This window comes from Onychostoma macrolepis, chromosome 19, assembly GCF_012432095.1.
Source record: "Onychostoma macrolepis isolate SWU-2019 chromosome 19, ASM1243209v1, whole genome shotgun sequence".
NCBI classification, from domain to species: Eukaryota; Metazoa; Chordata; class Actinopteri; order Cypriniformes; family Cyprinidae; genus Onychostoma; species Onychostoma macrolepis.
In genome coordinates, this window is record NC_081173.1 from 14784856 (window position 1) to 14807098 (window position 22243).

The window sequence follows — 22243 nt, forward strand, 5'->3', positions numbered from 1 at the left end:
CAAATATAATTGAAGAACAGCTGGTTTAAAAGCACATAAGTGTGTTCTGGAGAAAATGGATTGGGATGTTTCAGACTGGAGATTTGCTGGATCCTGCCAGTTGATCATTCCATGGAGGTGCCCTCCAGGCTGCCTCAGTCACACACGTGCAGTCTCTACTCGTCTCAATATGCCGTCTATCTCTTTCACACACACAATAATGCCACTCACTCAACACTTACAGAGCTCTACACTGGTTCAGTGTTTCTGCAGCCTTGATCCTTCTGTATTCAGAAACATATCCTGCTTGTATATGGTGTTATTACACAGCACACTTTGTGATGACATATCAAAGATGTCATCTTGAAATAGGGTGACCAGATTTCTGAAATGCTAAATGCAGAACAGTTTCTGAATTTACTGAGCATAGCTATTGCTGCGCAATGTTTAAACTGTATTTGAACTGCAGGAATGCTGTAAATTACAATTATTCATCAACTTTGCATCTACACTCTTAAAAATAAAGGTGCTTAAAAGCAATGCCACAGAAGAACCATTCAGTCAAAGGATCTTTAAAGAACCATCTCTTTCTTACCTTTTTATGATCTGAAGAACCTTCTTTCGCCACAAATAACCTTTTGTGAAACAGAAAGGTTCTTCAGATGTTAAAGGTTCTCTATGGAACTATTTAGACAAAAAAAAAAAAAAAAGACAAAAAAAAGTTCTTCTATGGCAGGGGTTATGCAGAGTTTAGCTCCAACTTGCCTCAACACACCTGCCTTGAAGTTTCAAGTATACCAAGCAAGACCTTGATTAGCTGGTTCACGTGTGTTTGTTTAGGGTTGGAGCTAAACTCTGCAAGTCTCCGGCCCTCCAGGAACAAGTTTGGTGACCCCTGTTTTATGGCATCGTGAAGCACCTTTATTTTTAAGAGTGTATTAACTGCCAAGACTGTTTAAATGAACTATAAATCTACTGTCAAACTAATGATGTCCCCACGAAACACCATGTAAATGTTAATACTTTGGATAAAATAAGAGAAATTTACAAATGATCATCCTGTTCAAAAGTTTACACCCCCAACTCTTAAAGCATTGTATTGCCTTCTTGAGTATCAGTGAATGTTTTCATCTTTTGTAATACAGTAGTTGTGTATTAGTCCATCAGTTGTCCTTGGTGTGAAAAGACAGATCTCAAAATCATACATTCACTGTTGGAAAGGGTTCAAATATTCAGAAAATGCTACAAAACCAAAGAATGTGCAGAAGCTGGAGGACTTTTCTACAGAACAGTGAGCGGTTTAACTGTTTAGGACAGGAGTGTCCAATCCTGCTCCTGGAGGACCACTGTCCTGCAGAGTTTAGCTCCAACCCAATTAATCACACCTGAACCAGCTATTCAAGGTCGTATTATACAGACATACTCTGAACTTCCAGGCAGATGTTTTGAGGCAAGTTGGAGCCAAACTCTGCAAGACATTGGCCCTACTGAATTTAGTTTGGACACCCATGGTTAAGGACAAACCAGTGACTCAGCTGTTCATGTTCCATAACTCATTCAGGACAGTACTAAATAAATAACATACCATTGTTATAATCCCTTCTATTTTGTTAAAATCATTAACATCTTTCACATTCCACCAGGGGGATGTAAACTTATGAGCAGAACTGAATGTACACACACACACACATGCTTATACACACCCAATTAAGTTAATGTATAATTTATATTAAACATTACATATGTATAGTTTATTTCATTTTATATATTTCAAAGTGCAATATGTGGTCACCCTATTTTGAAACAATGCCGAAAAAGCCTAAGAAATCAAGGCATGTGAAACACTAAGCAGTTCTGCCATGGATAGGACTGTTGCTAATACTAAATGCATGATGGGGGAAACAAGCACCAGAGCAGCAACTATCATTGGCTCCTGTGTGAGTCCATTGAGAAATCTCTAGATAATGTTGGACAGAAGCACAAACACCAGTCTGAGGACAGATGGGGACGGGGTCTTACCTCAAAGTCCAGCTCAGAGTACCGTACTCTTTTCCTCTGGGGGAAGGGGGAGGGGGAGAGAAGACACCATCAATCACAACTGCACATCTTTCAGCACCTGAGTAAACTGGCGCCCATGACGCAATTGCCTCATGCAGGTGCAGTGAGCATATAATACCCCTCAGCTGACTGAACTGCTTTTCCAGTGGGTGTTTTGTGTTTGGATTGAAACTGAACTTCACTGTGAACACAGGAAAGGTATATTTGCCTTCAACAACAAGTGGGTGTATGGCGGGCGTCTTACAGCATAAGAGAAGTGCATAACAATGTCCATGTTAAAAAAAATGTAACGTGAACTTCTCAAATCATACCTGAAACTGGTTTCATCTAATACAGTATATTTAATGACATCATTTTAGGATATTTAACTGGCATCTTCATGTGGGTCACTGAAATGGTCAAACAGGCCAGATTGGGCCACTGGTTGGATAGGCCTTGGATAAGATTTTCCTCCATAAAACAGCATAAGTGATGATGATATAAGCTTTTGATTAAAACATAAATAAGTAAATAACATACTCTGTCTGCATATAATGTAAACAGCAGAAGCTGTGGTATGTTTAGAAAATGGCATAATATTGTATACATGTCTCAGTCTGTAAACATCTCTAATCTTCTGTAAACCAAAACCACTTGCTAGGAAGGAACTTGCTTAGTTCTGACAAAATTAGTTTGTACTTCTGCACTTTGCATAGTAATGTAAAGGGTCTCAAATTAACTTAATGATCCACTTGGTGAGTCAGTTGAGAAGACCAACTGGCAGTAAATTGTTATAGGCCCATGAATCTGTATTATCATTACTTTTTATTAAAGAACAACTTCACAGATTTTCAACCAGCTTTGTATTGTTACAGTGTTGGTATATGTAAATAACCAATGTGTACTCTTTTTCCAAGTTATCTGCACCTAGTTTCTTTTCCCCATTAAAAGGTAACAAAACAAACCTGATTGAAAATCTTTTATGAACATATATATTTCCTTGGAAAATGGGATTACTTAGCTACCTTTTCTGAGCACATTAATGACATAACATTGCAGGTCATTATGTCACTCATAGCAACACATACAGGAGGAGCCAATGTGTGTCTCTCAGTGACATGACAACTGTCACAAAAATGTGAAGACCTATTGTGGTAAGGAATTGTTTTCGTCATATTTCCATTTTATTGGCAAATACGAATAATAGGACACACATAATGTTGCCACATGGAGTTCTGTAGAAAATATATAAACTTCTGATCTAATACATTAATTATATAATATATAAACTTCAAAAGTCTGAGGACATTTAAATCATAACAAACGTTTTCATTAGTAGAGTATTTGCATTTATGACTAAATGTCTAATGTTCTGAAACTAAGCTTCCTGGCAATGACATTTGACACTTATGAGTATTAATTTTGGACTCTAGCACTGTAGTTTAGTATTGTAGTTAGTGTCCATTAAGTGTTATATATGCACCTCCGAAGGGTTTCCTATCCTGTAAATCAATCTGAAAAGAATTGAATTGAATTGATGTAATTGAATCTTAAAATTTCATGTAAGAGACAGTCTATAATAAAAAGAGTTTAAGTTCTTTGGAACACTCTCACAAACAAAGTTAACCAATAGTGTCAGTACACATTGTGGCGATTTGTCACAAGCTCAGACTCACAGAACACAAACCAGTCAAGACCTGGGCCTATGCTACTATGCCACTCACAAAGGGAGGATGAATCACGATGTGTACTTTGTTTAAAGTGTGAGAAGTTAGTTGTTGACAAAGTTACTTCAGGTGTCACTGGGTGAGTGAGGTGAGAGGAAGCCAAAGCACTACAGACCCCACCAGTGTTCAAGCCCAATAAAATATCAGTACTTAGGTACCTTTCCCTGAGTAGTCTAACCTTATGACACCAAACTTGAGTCAGTAAGCTCTTTAGAAGAAAGTGAAGTTAAAAAAACGGTAAAATGCAGCCTTTCCAGCTTGATGACTGATATGAAAGTAATATACAAAATGGGGTATACTCTAACAATTTGCAGCTGCATTTACAGGCACTTATGAGTAAGTGTGTGAGACACAGCGAGATGGAGAATGAATGAGAAACATTTAGTGTATTTTATATGTGGTCAGCTGTCAAAGCATCAATTAGATTTTTAAAGTCAACATGCAATTAATATTTTGCTTCCATAATATGATTCATTTCAGAGTGAATGAGGTATTCAAGGATGAAAAAAAAAAACACAACCAAACAAATATTTTTCTTCAATTAAGGGAAATACAAGATGATCAATTAGCATTTGGTCCCAAACTAACTAGGCCTTATATACAAAAGATTAATGTATGAAAAGATTTTAACCTGCCTTACTTATACCCCTTTTGCTGTAGTAGTATTATTAGTAGTATATTATTGCTAAAATTATTACAGTAACATACTTGCTAGAAAACATTAAATAACAAACCACTGATTAAAATAAAAGAAAAAAAAGTTTTTATATTAGTTTGACCTCCTGAGATCATGCTTAAGCACCTCTATTCATTGATCATTTGCAGTTTCATACCCTATTTTGGTTGGTAAGAAGGGCTGAAAAAAAACAAAAAAACTACACATTTTATGTTGACTTTAAGTTTGACAACTGGCTTTAGTTAGAAATTCATGCCCCAGCCCCAAGAACTATGTGTAGGAGACAGAGAGAGAAGGTTTTGTGTCCGTTAATGAAGGAGTGCAGGCTCTCTCAGGCACTTCCTCTGGCTGTTTCTCTCTCACCATCTGCTGTTTCTCCTTGTGGGGCTGTAGTGTAATTATAGAGAGAAGAGCAACTACACACACACATATACACACACCGATGCAGTCACTAAGTTGTGTAACATCATGTTGACAGGGGACTCTGGGTATAGAAGGCACACCTGAATGCATTCCTGTGACAGACTGATGAGAGAGTTGCTAGATGATCAGTATGTATGGTGTCTCCGGGACTACAGATGATGTGGCGTCATCTGGCCCCGAAATGAAAGGAGACATTACTAATAAGATAATTCAGCCTCAGTATTTCTTTCTTGTAACAACACCTTTGAAGTATTCACCCTCATGTTATTCCAAACCTGACTTATGTTCTTCTGCTGAACAAAAAAGAAATGTTATTTTGGAAAGCAAACGGGGTCTAGTGTTGTTTTGGACCCCAGTGACTTTCAAAAAAACCTTCAAAATATCCTCTTTTGTGTTTCACAGAGGAAAGTCATACATGTTGGGAATGACATGTGAATGATGACAATTTTCATTTTGAGAGAACTAGTGAGAAATTGTCTGTTGCTAGGTTAGGAATGTACAGTTTGTTTATTTAGGTTGGTGTGTTTCGCAATCACTGCATTCATGCATGGTTTTGTCTTGGTGATGTTTTTGTGCAGTTCTAACTGACATTTTTCTACCATAATGATTCTCTGTGCTATGTGGTCCCCGGTTCCCTTTTTCCTGGCAAGAATGCTAGGAGATTACAACACTATTGTGCTCCTAGGTTGTACGCCAAAACTGCCTGCAAACTGTACATGGTTTCCAAAATACCATGGGACATTCAGCAGTGATGCTTCTAGATTGTGAAAGAATGAACCCCTACTTTAACCCTTACTTACTTCCAAAGATCCAGCCGAGAGGCTGGTGTTGGTGCTGCCCAGGTTGCGGGGAAGGGTTCTGGTGCGCTCCACTGTTCCCGAGGTGAGGATCTGCCGGACAGAGGGACGATTCTGCTTGACCTGCAGGGTGTGGGTGTTGGTGTGGGAATGCGTGTGCCCGGTGTGGGCCGGTAACTGTTTGAGCGTGCCATAGGAGCGGTTTAGGTTCATGCTGATGTGGTCCACAGCTGCAAAGTCTGCAGGGTATGCCTCACTCTCTGCTGGATGCAGAGTCATGGGTGAAGGGGGTGGAGGAAAGGGAGGGTCGTCTACTGTAATGTTCAGGGGCTTCCCCTCATCCTGGGTTGGAGGAGGGGGCTTGAGACTGACTGTCCGTCGTGGCAACACCATGTAGTCCCCTTCCCCACCTCCACCACCAGCGGAATCCTGGGTGGAAGAAGGGTTTGGTCGGGCCCAACCCAGCCCACTCTCGGTGCACAGGTAGATGGGTCCAGATCGTTGATGCTGACCTTGTTGCTCCACATTAACCTCCTTCTTTAGTGGCTGCTCGCTTAGCTCATTCAGCGGACCCAAAGGAGGTACCTGCACCAGGAGATTTGGGGGTGGGATGTTCCCAGGCAGGCTACTGAAATTAACGCCTTCCTGATGAGCTGCCAACTTGGGGTCATCCTCATCGTCCAGGGAGATGCGGGATAGAGTGCCAGTTATGGTAGCAGGGTTACAGGTGTTTACCTCCTTAAAAATGACTGAGATAGCAAGGAGAAAGGAAGAGAGAAAGAGAACAGATAGACAGAAGTGGGGTGGAAGAAAGAGACAGAAACAGAGGTCGAGTGCACATGATCACACAGATGGACAAAGCGGCAAAGAACCAAGAAAGAAATTGATCATAACAAAGTTGGATTCCAAAACAATACATGACAGAAAAGAAAAGGGGTGGGTTGGAAGATGGTTACAAAGCAGTTCCCAATGGTACAGAGCCCAGATGTTTTGGAGAGAGGTTGAAGTAGTGACAGAGTAAACAAGATTGATTTTGAGTGGGTGCAGAGTGAATGGGATCAGTGGAGGGAATGATGGGAAAAGAGACAAAAGAAAATGAGCTCAGTTACAGTGCGTGGAAATGGAGAGTGTCAGTGCAGAGTTCAAAAGAGCAGGTAAAGGTAAAGCAGTGAGGGCAGGAAAGGACAAACATTTTCAGGCAGGTGAATTATTATCCAGGAGTCTCGGCATGCAGAAGTTGGACGGTTGCAAAGGTTGGTGCCCCAGAGGTGTTACAGTAGGAGTTCACTTGAATTAGGTAGGGTTAGGAAGGAAAGCCATGCACAATTCAGCTCCTCTAAGAGAAAAACCATCAGCCGCAATGGCCTACCGGTTTTATACATTATTAATAAGGTCACATTTAACAGCAACATAACTCAGTCCAAAAGGTGAAAGAAAAGAAATGAATCCAAAACAAGTGCATATATTAATTTTTTTTTTTTCTATTCCTATAATGTTCAGCTTATAGACCAAGTTTGGATTTTAATAAACCTGCCGTGCCAACGCTACAGCACAGCCTTTTTCTTTATGAGGTGAAACTAGTAACATGATCAAGATGGTTTAGTGTTAAAACTAAATCTGCCAATTATGGTTCTTGGAACTTAACATTCCAAGCTAAAATTAAATGGATAGTTCACCCAAAAATGAAAATTCTGTCATTATTACTCACCTTCATGTTGCTTCAAACCTGTAAGACCTTTGTTCACCTTCGGAACACAAATTAAGATATTTTTGATGAAATCCATGAGCTTTCTGACCCTGCATAGACAGCAACACAGCTACCACATACAAGGCCCAGAAAGGTAGTAAGGACATTGTTAAAAATAGTCCATGTGACATCAGTGGTTCAACCGTTATTTTACAAAGCTATGATGACACTTTTTGTGCGCAAGGAGATAAAAATAACAACTTTTTTCAACAATTCTTCTGATGTCACATGGCCTATTTTAATGATGTCTTTAACTACGTTTCTGTGCCTGGGTATATTTCAGTAACTTTGCTGTCTATGCAGGGTCAGAAAGCTCTCGGCTTTCATCAAAAATATCTATATTTGTGTTCCAAAGATGAACAAATGTCTAATGGGTTTGGAACGACATGAGGGTGAGTAATTAATGACAGAATTTTAATTTTTGGGTGAACTATCCTAGATAAGGATACGACAATCAAAATGCAGGCATGCACATTTGTATGTCAGTTTATGCAAAACAACAAAATACTATAGTCTAACTTACACAAATGACATACAAACAGGAATGTTCTAACTTAAGAGTGAGACTTACATGGGTGTCCTCTTTCTGCAAGTGAGGGGGAGACAATGATGTGCAGGGTTAACTTTGCATGAACAATTTTTACCAAACAAACTGCAGTAGAACCAGGGCAAAGTCAAAAAATGGTGAGGAAAGTGTAAGAATGAGAAAGCAAAGAGGTAGGACAGCAGTAGAGAAAGGAAAAATGGAGGTCCAAGAAGTACTTACCTGTTTGACACGCCAAGTCCACATCTTTCTCAAAGTCCGTCTGTGATAGTGAATGAAGGACAGAGAAGAGATTACTTCAGCTTGTTACAAATGCCATGCTGTCCACAAGTGAACTAAACATACAGAGACCAATTCTTCATCATGTACATTTGGGTCATACAATTTATGTATGATGAAGGGTGGAGCTAATCTGTTACAGGCAGTATGTGGTGGTTAAAAAGTCCATCAAAAATAAACAAATTGTTCATTTTAGCAATCACCACGCTGTGTTTCGACAAAGTACTAGTCTAATGCAACACATCTGCAACACCTCTACAGTAAATAGCAGATCCCTTAGCACCAGCACTAATTACAATGAACCAAAGTGAACATAAATTAGCATACCGCAGTCTGACACAGCTGGGCTTGACTTTCCAAACAAACAAAGCTGATATTATTTTCATGAAAAAAGGGGAGGACTCTTAAAAATAGATACAGTATAATGGACACAAACTGACTGAGTCCCTCAGGATAAACCGAAAATGTCCATCCCAGAGCAGCTCTTTTTAACTCCAGGCCCTCATTGGAATGCAGCGTTGGCTATTGCTGCCAAAAGAATTGACTCTCAAAAGAAAGTTCAAAACAAAGCTTTAGTCAGGGCATTACTCTATGGAACAATTTTAGCATGCCCTAGCGAGAGCAACCTGTATGTATGTGTATACCTGCGTGTTGAAGTTAAAAGGAAAAGGCATGAAACAACAAAGGAGGCCTGTGACTATGCAAAACTTTTACTGCACAGCCATTACTTTGCACTAAATAACTTGCTGACAGCTAACCACTTATCTAATTAGCTGGCTAAAATACTCACGCTAGGCTGTCAGCTACACTCTAAAATTGACAGCACTAACTCTAAAGCAAACACGTGCAATCAAGCACATTTCAGAGACGTACGGTCATGTGATTGTGCTCCAAGACAAGGCTCTGGCTCTGGTGGAGAACGTGGGCATGGTTGTGGTTAAGCGTATGCAAGTGATTGTGGTTCAGGGTGTGGTTGTGGTTGTGGTTCTTTTTGAGGGTGTGGTTGAGAGTATGGACATGGTTGTGGTTGTGGTTGAGGCTGTGGGCATGGTTGTGATTGAGAAGGTGGGTGTGGTTTAGAGTCTGAGTGTGGTTCTGGTGGAGAATGTGGGTGTGGTTATGGCCATGTCCATGACTGTGATTGGTTAAGGCTAGAGGAGGGTGGGCGGGGCAGGTTTGGTGGCAGCCTTGGCAGCACCCAGGTGAATATCGGAGTGAACTGCACTGCTCCTGACTGTAGAGGCTCGGCCGGTGCGGGCCCCTCTGCCAGCAAAGAAGCAGAATGGAGAGAAAGGTAGGGAGAGAGAAAAAGTGAGGAGTGAGTTGAAGAGAGGAAGCCGAAAGGTGGAGCAGACCTGCAGGGGCGGTGATCCCTCTCATTCAAACCGATCCACACACACACACTTAGAGAGTTCCTGTTGTAGTTACCATGGTTACAAGCAAGTCTAGTCTTTGACATGAACAAATCACTGCAAGGCACTGGGTAAAGGGCTTAAAAACTATATGGAAATACCCCATAAAGTTATAAGTGCTAAGTATGTTACTGACATTCTTGATTGCTTTCTTGTATTGGATATAATTACTGGTAATTTTATTCACAACTAGTTGACCATTCAAAAGGCCGGGACACACCAAGCCGACTTCAAAGAACTAGCGGCGACGAAAGCCGACGGTGTTATCGCCTCGCGTCGGCCCAAAAATCTGCGCTTGAACACACCGCACAGACTACAGCTGACGGGAAACTAACACGTCCAATCTGCACATGCGTGAGAGGAATTAACTGTCTATATCAGCAGCTATCAATAGTATATATTTGTCATTTAAAAGGAGAAACCGAAACAAAGACATACAAGATAAACGCAGATATACGAAACGTAAACAAAGCAGCGCGTTGATAACGTTAATCATTTTAAGCAGCTGATGTTGTTATGAAAACATTCACGTATTAGAATGATTGGGAAAGATCATGTAACATTTTGTTTTCATCACTTTCGCTTTAATTCTCAGGCACTGACTCATTCGCTAAACTGAACATCCAATCAGAGTTTTCCCCCTCGCCGACGGTCCCGACGCCGATTCAACATGTTGAATTGGGCAAACTGCCGCCGACATGAGCCCGACGAGTGGAACACACCAAACAAACTAGCCCGACCGTCGCTTTGTTGTGTCCCGGCCTAAAAACATTTCAATATGTGCAATGCTATTCAAAAATGCACCTATTATGCCCCTTTTTACAGGTGACCCCAGCTGACAGGTGACCCCAGAATGTGTCTGTGAAGTTTAAGCTCAAAATACCCCACAGATCATTTATTACATCATTTTTGAAAATGCCTATTTTGAGTTGAAGCAGAAACACGCTGTTTTCATGCATGTATTTTTAAATGAAAATGAGCTGCTGCTCCCTGCCCCCTTTTCCAGAATAAGGCTGTGCCTTTACAGCTCGTTTCTCAGATATTCTGCTAAAAACATCTGTTTGGTTTTGATTATCATGTCTATCGCACTGAAATCATGCATTTTAAAGCCATCTCAGTTTAAACTTCTGATATAGTTTTCTTCTGAGCACACACATCCGGAAGCGGCTGTCACATGGCATGTGAGTACTAAACTAAGTTCTCTTTCATGTCTTATTGCGCTTACACGGTCAAATACACGCACGTTTATGTTATAAACACACATAAGTTACAAAAACACAGTCGGTTATGTTTGTGAAGGTGAACAGCTGGGAAAGAAATCACATGTTTATTTTAGATCTGTGTATTGAGTGACAGAAGCATAATATACAGTATTTATACTGCTGTCTACGCTATTAATATGACCCAAACAATAAAATCACTCACTGCTCTGAACTGAAGACTTCTTTAGATTTAATAAAAAGACATTTCTTACTTGAATGCTGATTTTTAAATGCTCTAATATGAAGATAAACATGGCGGATTGTGTGAGGCTCATTCAGGGAGGGGTCTCTGCTAATACAGCACCATCAACAGTTGTGGGCGGGGCTTGTAAAATGTTTTTAAAATTAACAAAGCAAATTCGATTTGAAACACAATCACCCAGTAGCCCGTGATGTTTAAAAGAGAAGTCGACCCTCTGAGAGTCCCATGTGAGATGAGATGGAATGGAATGCTATTCACCATGATCTGCACCTGGCCGTTCTTGCAGGAGTCCGGAGAGTTTTCACTGTCATCTTTGCAACCACCCATCCTGCAGCGCACTGCGTCCTGTACCTGAGGGTTGGAAGACATAGGATACAACCAGGGTGACCCACAGAGATCTTAAATTAAATCTAAAACCATGGAATAGTAATATAAAACAAGACAGCAACCAAACAAATACGAAAACATCATTATTTAAAACTTTTCTAGGACTGTTCATAAAGCAGCAGAATATGGTCGTCAGTCCTGTTTGTGTTCAAACACAGTTCCAGCATGAAAGACAGCATCAACCAACTTCTGTAACAAAAAGATCCCTTAAAATTTCAGGAGGCACAACTGAATTTTAAAAGTAAATCCGGTTAGTATGCGCTACATGCATGGAACCACAGTTGACAGTTGTCCATCAAGCGTGTGCTTTGCTGGTGTCAATCACTAATGTCAGGGTTTTTAGCCTCTCTCGGTTTCTCAAAAAGGGCAGAAAATGAAGTATTGTGTGGTCGAAGATCAAGACAAAAGAGGGTTCCGGCAGAGGGAATACAATGAAAAGAAAACAGGAATGTGGTCAGCACAGATCCGAGAAGATAAAGCAAGTGTGAGATTGTCCTAAAATGCAGACTAAAACATTTTAAAATAAATATTAAATCCTTAAAATATTTTTACTGTCTGTCATTTTGGTTTTAGGCATTCAGTAAAGTTAGAAGAAGATTTTTTAATCATTATACTCAATTACAGTATAACATGTAGACTGTTAGTAATTCTTAAGACTGTTACATCATTATTAGGAAAAAAAAAAGAATAGGAGGGGTGAATCTCTTCTTACCATCCTGTGTTGATGCTAACATGAAACTAATGATGATAGCAAATATCCTAAAGATACTAGCAGCTTCTATATACTCAAGAGAATCTATCGGTTTAATCTAGTTATTTTAGTAATCTACAGAGGGCGTCTGTATGTAATTTCTCATAAAAATGTGATATTAGTTTATATTCCTGAGTGAAAAACATTGCAGTGAGCCTGTTTGCATTTCTGCAGGAGGAGTTTATATAACTGCAGATGCACAGGATCTACAACAATAGGGAGGAAGACACTCCCTTTAATCAAAAAAAAAAAAAAAAAAGAAAAAAAAAAGACAACGTGATAGGCTGTTTCCCCTGACGACAGTGTAGCCTTAGCAACGGGATGCCACTTATTTGCATACAGATTTATGGCCAAAACGCCTACGGAATGACCAAGTGAAAGCACAGTGTTTCCTAACTGGGAAGATCAGAGCTTTTATTGCCAGCAAAGAACATAACAGTTAATGGCAAAGATTTTCTTAAGACTGTCTGGATGCACAGCAAAGCCCCCTCTCAGGTGATTCAGTCACATGAGGACAGAGTTAAATACAGGTGTAAATAGAAATCTTAGAAATTGCTCAAACACTGTATTGACAAAGACTGATTGCTTAAAAAAAGTGTAAAAATTGTACATTAAGGGGAACAACAGCTTGTCACTGGGACAGTCTGTGATAGGCAAAGTGATAGCAAAGACATTTATCATATGATTTCTATTTCAAATAAATGCTGTTTGAACTTTGTATTTATCAATCCTGAAAAACGTTATTTGCAGTCTCCACAAAAAAGTAGCAGCACAACAACTTTCAGCATTTAAATTAATAAGAAATATGTCTTTATTGCACCAAATTAGCATATTAGAATGATTTCTGAAGGATCATGTGACACTGAAGACTGGAGTAATGGCTGCTGGAAATTTAGCCTAAATTAAATTAAATTGAATTTTAAAATATATTAAAATAGAAAACTATAGTTATTTAAAATATTAACAATATATTTGTACACAATGTATTTTGCTTGATCTCAGACATGATCTAGACAAAATCCCATCACAAGTGTTCACTGGAGGCACATTTGAGACACGTTAATTCTACAACATGTTGTACATATCCCAAGTGGTTGATCTGCCACGAACTTCATGGTTTGCAAAGGTTATGCGCTGAACAAATGACACTTTAATCTACTTGCGTCCTCCGAATAGCATCAAGCATATTCTGTTGAAACACTTTATTTATTGACTGCACATTCTCTGCACTGTTTAGTAAATCCCTTCTCTTTCTATTCAACTGAGCATGAGTTATCATGCTGCAACACTATTCACTGGCCTAGACCAGAATCTGTAATCAGTCTGCTCCCCTCCCCTCAACTAAAATTACGATGTGCAGAAACGCTAGGCTGCTTCACAAGACAGAGCGGTAGACGGTCTCATTCTCAGAGCTTGTTTATGGATGACTGTCTGCCGAGTCAAAGCTGTAGACGTATCAGAATGGCACCCGACGGCATGCCTTCTAGACTCTTCATAAATGCATGAGAACAAACTATTCCCACAAACATCCTCCACTCATTTGCCTGTGCTAATCATGAATGCTGCCTTTCCATTGTTGGCTCTTCCATTTCAAAGTGTACTTTGCACATCAAACTGCATATAGCGCAAGGATCCGGCGCACAAACTACACTCCACTCTCTTGTTTTGCTAAATCTATTAGGGATTACATCAAAGCCTTGCCAGGGATTTTCATATATTTACTAAAATAATACCAGGATTTATTTTACTCTAATCCTTCGGTTTTGCGATATTGATTTAACATATATGGCTTAGCGATTTAGAACTGATTTTTTCTCTCCCTCCTTAAACTCCAGCAGCATATTTTGATTTACACGGTACGTGAAAGTCAGCCAAGATTCAGTACATGCTGGAGAGTTGAAACCATCACATCTTGGCTACAGACCCACTACAATGTGACTATAGTTTGATCCATCAGTTGATTTATTTATGGCCCGTCAGACCAACCCATTATTACGTGAAAGCAGTGCATGCTATTTCAAAAAATTGATTGCGTCAGCAGTCCAAGCCAAGTTTTATTCCTAAGTGGGCCTTAAAATAATGGACTCAAATAAAAGTCCTCCTCCAATCTCCATTTAAATACACCTCTGACTGTCCTCTAAGAGTGGCAGTATAACAGTGAAACTTTTATTTCTTATATCGTTATGGCCAATCACATGCATATAATATTGTGATGAAGACTGAGGTTGTCTAAGCCAAGGTTTTCAAACTCTTTGATGTCAGAGGCCAGGGATCTCTAAATATGTAAGCATAAAAGTAGTATATGCAATTTTTAATGACTATGTTTATATATATATATATATATATATATAAAAAAAAATATATATATATATATATATATATATATAAAAAAAAAAAAAAAAAAAAGTACTATTATTTTTGTTAAAATAATAATAAAAATAAGTGAATATATATATATATATATATATATATATATATATATATATATATATATATCACTGAAAAGCAGAATATGAAAATCAGTAAATATCAGCAAATTATAATAATAGTATATTAAACTAGTATTCTAAGGTAAAGTTGACATTTTAAAACCTTCCAAAACAAATATTTATATAATAATATTTGATGCAATTATATACAATTAATAATATTTGAGACAATATTTCCTGCCAATATGTTACAAGGTTGTTAATTAAAAATGAAACAAAACATACGAAGAAAAATAAATAAATAAATAAAATTCTACACCCGTATTCTAATGACCTGTAGACTTCGACTAATTAATAACTTTATATTTTATAACTGTGACTCTTCTTAGAATTTCTACACAGATAACTGGACCATTGCCGGATGCATCACTGATGTTGCACACTGACCTCTCGGCGCATGGCACAGTGCACGGTGATGATGACGAATCCCTGGACTGAGTCAAAGACAGCGAAGAGCACCTGGAAGAGGGTTGATCGGCGGTCTGTGATGGCCAGCACAGCTGACATCCATGTGAGTGCCAACAGAGGGAGAACCACACAAGAGCTCCATAACGATGCCCTGTGCAGAGAGAACACAGTTCATACAGTTCATCCTCCAGGCAGCAAGGTGGCGAAATTACTGCACCTGGAATCATTAGCCATCAGATATTATCACGATTAGAGTTGAGCTATGGGGGTGTTGATGAGGTTTAGAAACCAGCTCTGCACCACAGGCATTTGACTGAGTGTCAATACAGCGCAAATGTATACTTAATGAGTCATTAAAGTCACAATAATCAGAAACCTGATATGACAGACCTACTGATTGCTACATTTTATGTTTGCAAGATACAGGGCATTGAAAGAGAATAATTTAGAATCCCTTACAAAAAAACAAAAAAACTAATTTAGTTTAATTTTTTAGATTAGATTTAAATGAAATGCATCCTATAAATTAATAAAATCATAATAATATTTTGATTATGATATCAATAATATCAAATTCAGTAATTTATGTATTTTGTCCATTTATTGCTGTTTTATATTGTATTCATAGTATATTAAATTAATATACTAAGTTAAAATGTCACAACATTAAAAAAAAATGTAGCAGATTTTCAAATTTCAATATTTTGTGTTAATTTATTATTATTTTTTTATTAATGTATTTATTTATTTCAGATATAAATTTCAATATCATAATATCAATTAAATCAAATTCAGTAATTTATGTATTTTGTCAATTTGTGGTTGTTTGAAATTGTAATTTTGAATTTCTAACCGAAATTCTACACTAAGTTAACATGTTAACACTTTTTGAAAACATTTTGCATTTAAATTTCCTCCATATGTACTGTATCATATTTCCAAGTTTCATTTTCTGTGTTTATTTATTTTATTTTTTATAATTTGTTGGTTTTATTTTGCAGGAAACTATTTTTACAATGGAAAAGTACAATATAATACTTTAAAAATATAATAATAATAACAACAATAATAATTTTTTTTCTTCTTCAGTGAACAGATACATAGTCAATCCAGTAAGGACACACTCTCAGTTTGTTTGCAAAACAGGCAAATAATTGCTGTTCATAAAGCTGAGCGCTCATGCTAACATGCCCTGATGAATTTCCAACATGTTGCTAATCCTACCGGAGTGTTTTGGTTCTGCATCACGCAGAGCCTATTTAGATAAATATCAGGTGTCAGTAAGGACTGTCCGCCTGAGCTCAGCCAAGCAAGGGCTCACCACAGCTGGGCATCAATTTAACATCTTCACGCTGCACTGACTCAGTCTCCTGCATATGACTGCGATGGGACGGACATTAGCAATGAGACAGAGAAAGAGATTTGCTTCTATGCAAATCTTCAGTATGAGCTCTCATGCTCATATAAGAACAATGCAGAAAAAGGAAGACAAGATTGAGTTGGTAAATGTGAAACAGCATGACTCAAATTCAATGTCCTCCTCTAACTAACTGTGGAGAAAGAGCGTGGGGTTGGGATGGAGCAGGAACGCCGACATCGAAGAAAATGAGGTAATCGGTGGAATCATGTGAACATGGCTCTCCAAACTTCCTCTAGGAAGTCCTCTTCATTAATTTCTATGAATGGAAGTTGTATTATGGCACCACACACACATGCCCCGTATATATTCTCGGATAGCGGGGACAGAAAAAGCAGACAGCAATGACGAGATGAGGAACAAAAAATGACAAAGAGAAAGAGGAACAGAGAGGCGATATCATTCATTTCATTATCATTTCAATAACATGACTCCCTCCAGCAAACAGCAGAGATGAGTCCAATTTATCCAAAGCCAAAAGAATCAGAGGTGGCCCTTGATTCACACTCTGGTTCTTTACCTCTTCAAAGAGCACAATCCTCCATGTTTGTGTGTATGTGCATGTATTTGTGTTTTTGAAATGGCTGTCAATTTAACATATGCCTTTTAGTTAATAAAAAAACATTTAAAATAATAAAATATTATGAATTTTATTAATGATATATAAAAGAATACAATTAACATTTAATAACATGCCATGTTTTTCCATTTGTAATTATTATTATTTTTTCTTTCAATCATTAAATCAATTTTGGTAGACGTACCACCTCCATGTTTTTGCAAAAAACAAAACAAAATCCTGTGATGACAATTTTTGTCTAATTTTAGAGTTTACGTATTTTTAAAATCCTTTAATATTTAACAAAGGAATTGTAAAATAATTTGCCTGTGTCAAAAAACAATACAAAAAAACAACAAAAAAACACTTGTATCAAAGACACATTTTCTAGAAACACGTCTTAATATCTTATATAACTATACAAAAATACTTTCAGAATTGTATAAGTGCAAATATGTACACTGGCATATGCAAACATAATAAAAATAATAAATAAATTAAATTTTTAAAAAAAGGAAAAAATAGATGGCCCCTAAGGGCTGGTTCACACAAAGCAGGTTTTTCTATTCCACTGGGAAACTTCTTCATTTTATTGTTTTTCTATGTAAACATGTGCTAGACAGACATCTTTGATCACTGCGTTTGCATCATGCATATGACACAGTGTCCTAAAAATGCTCTAAATTAAAAAAAAAAGTTACACTTTAAAAAAAACGCATCTCGAGACCTTCCACCGCCCACGTCTTGCATTTTTCAAAGCAAAACTGTGTTCTGTGTGAATGGCCCCAAGTCTGTCTTGGACACTTTTATAACTCGACTGAAAAATATATTGCACTGAATTGTGGTATCTGTATGCTTATATTTGACAAATAAACAATATATCGACTTCCAAAGCCATTTTTGCAATGTATTTTCAATGATTTGTAATACTGTAAGGCCTTAAACGATCTTCTTTGAGGGCATTTTGCAGCAAAGACTTAAGAAAATGATGTAGTGTGCAGACAGGAGGGCGGCTCTTTGAAGAGTTGCTGTTTCTTACTGTCAGTGTTGGGCTCTATAGATAGAAAGAGTGAGAAAAAAGAAAGAAATGGAGAGAGAAAGAAAGAGACAAAGAGAGAATATGGAATGAGACTAACATGGCGCTGCTGGCGGTAGAGCTGGACAGGGCGGTACTGGAGATCACGCCGCACTTGGAGCATTTCAGGAGCAGCCTGCTACGCGCTTCCAACGGCGGACTTCAGGACCCAATACACACACACACACACACACACACACACACACATATATATTCATACGGGAAAGAAATGGACGTGACACAGAAGCAGGGAGGTAGGGAGGAATATATTTAAAAAAACAAACTCATAAATATCCATCCATACACACACGCATTCATGCCAATACACACAAACAGCACAAAGGTAAAAGGTTTGAATGTAGAATGTAGGGGAATTGCAAATGGAATAATGACAACAAAACACGTACATAAGGAAAGGGAACACAAAACGGAGAGGAAAAAGAAAAAGAAAGAGAAAGAGAAAATTAAAGTAATGCCAAGAAAACAGCATCAAGCAATGAACAACAGCAATGACAGAGTGAGATCTGTAATGAATGTCACAGCGTGAAAGTAGCTTGCATGTGTGTGAGCGAGAGAGAGACGATGATGGCAGGAAAATGAGAAAATGGAGAGAAACACAGTAGAATGCAACCACAGATCATTAACAATCAGCAGATGAGGCAGATGGGAGCTGCAAAGACTAACCTACTTCAGCTGCTCACTGAAGTGTGTGTGTGTGTGTATTAGAGGAGTATTTGTGTGTGAAAACAGGAGAAAGGCTGCTGCAGAGAGAAGAATAGTCTATCGCTGTTGACACACACACACACACACGATACCACCCGTGACCCCCTGATTTGTGTAAGCATTGTTAGAAAGCAGATCAGCACATCCAGGTTGGTCTCCCTCAGGTCATTAACCAGGAAGTTCGGTTTTTAACGAACCCTGTTACAATCCCCCTCAGCTTTATAAATAAGAGTCTGGGATGTAAAAGTGGCACTAAAAATGTAAAGGACATTGAATACTTTTCCTTTCAGGAAAAATGGATTATGCATGTGTGAATATGTGAATACAAATGTATTTTGTCTTGTTCCATTGGGAGATTTTTCCACTTTGTTTTACGTGAAGAAATGTTTAAATTAAGTGAGATTTATGCTAAAACCAACTGAAATGGAAAAAGACAAATTGCACCTATATTCATAATATATTCTTAGAAAATCTTGATGTCTCTGGAAATTATTACGCAGTTTTACGTCCTGGGTAAATTATTCTTGTTTTAAGGACAAGGCCAAGACTAAGACTGATTGATTACATTTTTACAAAATAATAATAATAAATAAATAAATAAAAATTTCACATGAATGCTGTTCTTTTGAACTTTCTATTCATCAAAAAAAAAAAAAAAGTTACCACAAAGATTTTAAGCTGTTACCTATAGCTATCTGCGTAATCTATAATAACAGACAAACCCAATTTTATTCTTTGAGAGATTTATTCGGTAAGGAATATATCTCATAATTTTATTGCAGTCATATCTACATTCCATGCAGTTTGTCTGAGTTGTGCATTGATTTGAATGATACAGGTGGTTTTGACACATCAGGAAATGCAGCCACTTCTCAAATCTCAAAATACTTTTATGATGCAAAATTCATTTAAACACAGTCAGTTATGTCTTAAGATCGATCTTGTGGATTAATAAACTTGAACTTCATCTGCTTTAAAATTAAATGAATTGCTAATTACAATACTCTTGACATTGGAAAATGCAAAGCCCGTACAAATTCTAGAAATGGTGACAAATAATTGTGATCAAAAAAAAAAAAATACTGTATATATTATTTATCTTTTAGATCTTTTATGTCATTTTGCTCATAGGCAGTTTCCTTGATCTTAATTATGTGATGTCATTGTGTTGTTGTCTTGCTGCCAGCCAATCACTGCATTGCTGATCATGGTTTCAAGTATCAATATATCTGCCCTTTTCACTGAACATGACAACAGAAAGTAATTTTAGACAACTTAATCCAGATATTTTAATCTAATCCGCTAAATTGTTAGAAGAACCAAATTATCCTGAGATCAGTTATCAGCATTAAAAGATCAGTAAAATCATCTCAGATGTATTAAGCGAGGTACGAAGAACAGACCCCAGCACAACTGTTTTCAACATTCGTGTGTTCTGATATGATGATTGAAAGTGTAAAGTAAACAAAAGACAGCCTCATGTCACAGACTCGGAGAAAGTGCTCTGAACATCAGGAATATGGAATGAGGGGCACTCAGGATCAGCAACGAAGAGAAGAAGCAGCTTATTACAACAGTGGTGGACTTGTGTTTCATTTACACACACAACCTTAAAACACAGAAAGCATGACACTAAATTTAGTTTAGCATTTAATTTACTACAAATGACTGTTTAGGAAATATGGCCACCACATACTACTACTACTACTACTACTACTACTACTTCTAATAATAATAATGATGATAATAATAAAGGATTGTGATGAAAATATGACTAAGGTTTCTTAAAATATGATTAAGGTTTCTTGCTAAGCTTTCTGAGTGGTTTTAATGTATTGCAATGTGGTTGCTTACTGGCCCACTTCCAATTATCTGATACTGTGGTCTCTAGATATGACTTGGGTCCTTCCTTGAGGTCTATTTTATCGCCGCCAGGTTGCTTTAAAAAGTAAAAGCACCCCCTCTCAAATAGTCGGATATTTTGAGGTAACATTCATGCACAAACCATAAAGTGTAATAAATGTAATATTTGGGATTACACTCTTAAAAATAAAGGTGCTTCAATAAAGATGCCATAGAAGAACCTTTTTGTCTAAATGGTTCCATAAAGAACCTTTAACATCTGAAGAATATTTCTGTTTCACAAAAGATTCTTTGCGGCGAAAGTAGGTTCTTCAGATTATAAAAAGGTAAGAAAGAGATGGTTCTTTAAAGAACCTTTGACTGAATTCTTTGTGGAACCTAAAATGGTTTTTCTATGGCATTGCTGTGAAGAACCCTTTAAGCACCTTTATTTTTAAGAGTGTAAGGACTTATAGCAAACCCCTAAAACCTTAATATGAGCAATGAACAGTGATGTTAGCTGAACTAAAAAAAAAAAATGATTGCAACAGCATATGCACTGTATGTGAAAGACAGCATGAGAGTGTGTGTGTGAATATGAAAATGAGTCCAACTGAATTTAAACTCTAAGACATTTTTATATCAAAGCCACTAGCTGGAAAATCCATAGTTAGCCATTGCAGCTCCCAATATGCATTGATCTCCCTTGTACATAAACATTACAGGAAAAGAAAAGTGGAAAAAAAGACAAATCAATTAGGGCAAAATTGCAGAACGTACTCTTGCCTGGAGGGATTACAAATATCCAGTCATTGGATTAGCTCAGATCTCTGATTAGCTCCTCATTCAATTAGTAAGACCTACAGTTTCCTGCCAAGACGTTGGTATGGTGGTCCACCAAAGCAATGCCACATATCTAAATGACATTTACACAGCATACACTCAATGCGGAGAGGCTATTGGTAGCTATTAGATGCACTAATTCAGTTGCACTGCGAGCATTAAAGCTGTTCTCATGCCTTCGGTATAGAGCTAGCGAAAACATGTTCATGCATGACAATGAGCTTGACAGCAGTTGAACCGTGAGCTCATTTTAAACAATGTAGTGCACTTATCTTCGCTTAAAAATGGGGGTTTCTGATGCAGCGTTAGATTAATTAAAGACGAAGGGCTGTGAGAATGCTCTTGATGTTTCCAGGTAGCGGATTCATGGAGCGGAATGGGAATATTCAATCTCTCAGTGCGATTTAGCCTCTCGTTTGAGGTGAGGGATGTGGCGGTCCACTCATTAACACAAGTGTTTAATGGATCACTCTGCTTTGTGTCCAATCAAACAAAGGCAAAACAGAACAAGCGTTTTAAAAGTACAAGGGCTCCTTGATCCTGTCAGTATATGCAGTTACATGAACAATGAATATACACTTAGCTAATGACAGAGCTATCAGAGGACTAGCCTGAGGTTAGCAGGCCAGCAAATCAATACAAGTCCATTAATGAAGCTGTCATA

General features: G+C 37.8%; 1 protein-coding gene across 28 annotated transcripts in view; it reads right to left on the reverse strand.

Annotated features, from left to right (window-relative positions):
• The window catches only part of adgrb2 (adhesion G protein-coupled receptor B2), a 328746-nt gene that overhangs the window by 16764 nt on the left and 289739 nt on the right, over positions 1-22243 (reverse strand). For 14 of the 28 annotated variants that reach the window (XR_009267175.1, XR_009267174.1, XM_058752678.1 and 11 more), the window contains 7 exons: positions 18233-18331; positions 15100-15271; positions 11344-11436; positions 8153-8192; positions 7958-7972; positions 5643-6388; positions 1999-2034 (listed from right to left, as the gene is read on the reverse strand). Coding sequence is in view for 22 of the 28 variants with exons in the window: in XM_058752678.1 (XP_058608661.1) it covers positions 1999-2034; positions 5643-6388; positions 7958-7972; positions 8153-8192; positions 11344-11436; positions 15100-15271; positions 18233-18331 (1201 nt within the window). In the remaining 6 variants the exon portion in view is untranslated. Of the gene's footprint in view, positions 1-1998; positions 2219-2251; positions 5013-5642; positions 6389-7957; positions 7973-8152; positions 8193-11343; positions 11437-15099; positions 15272-18232; positions 18332-22243 lie in introns of those variants that run through there. The other 14 variants (XM_058752697.1, XM_058752693.1, XM_058752684.1 and 11 more) reach the window with 11 other exon arrangements.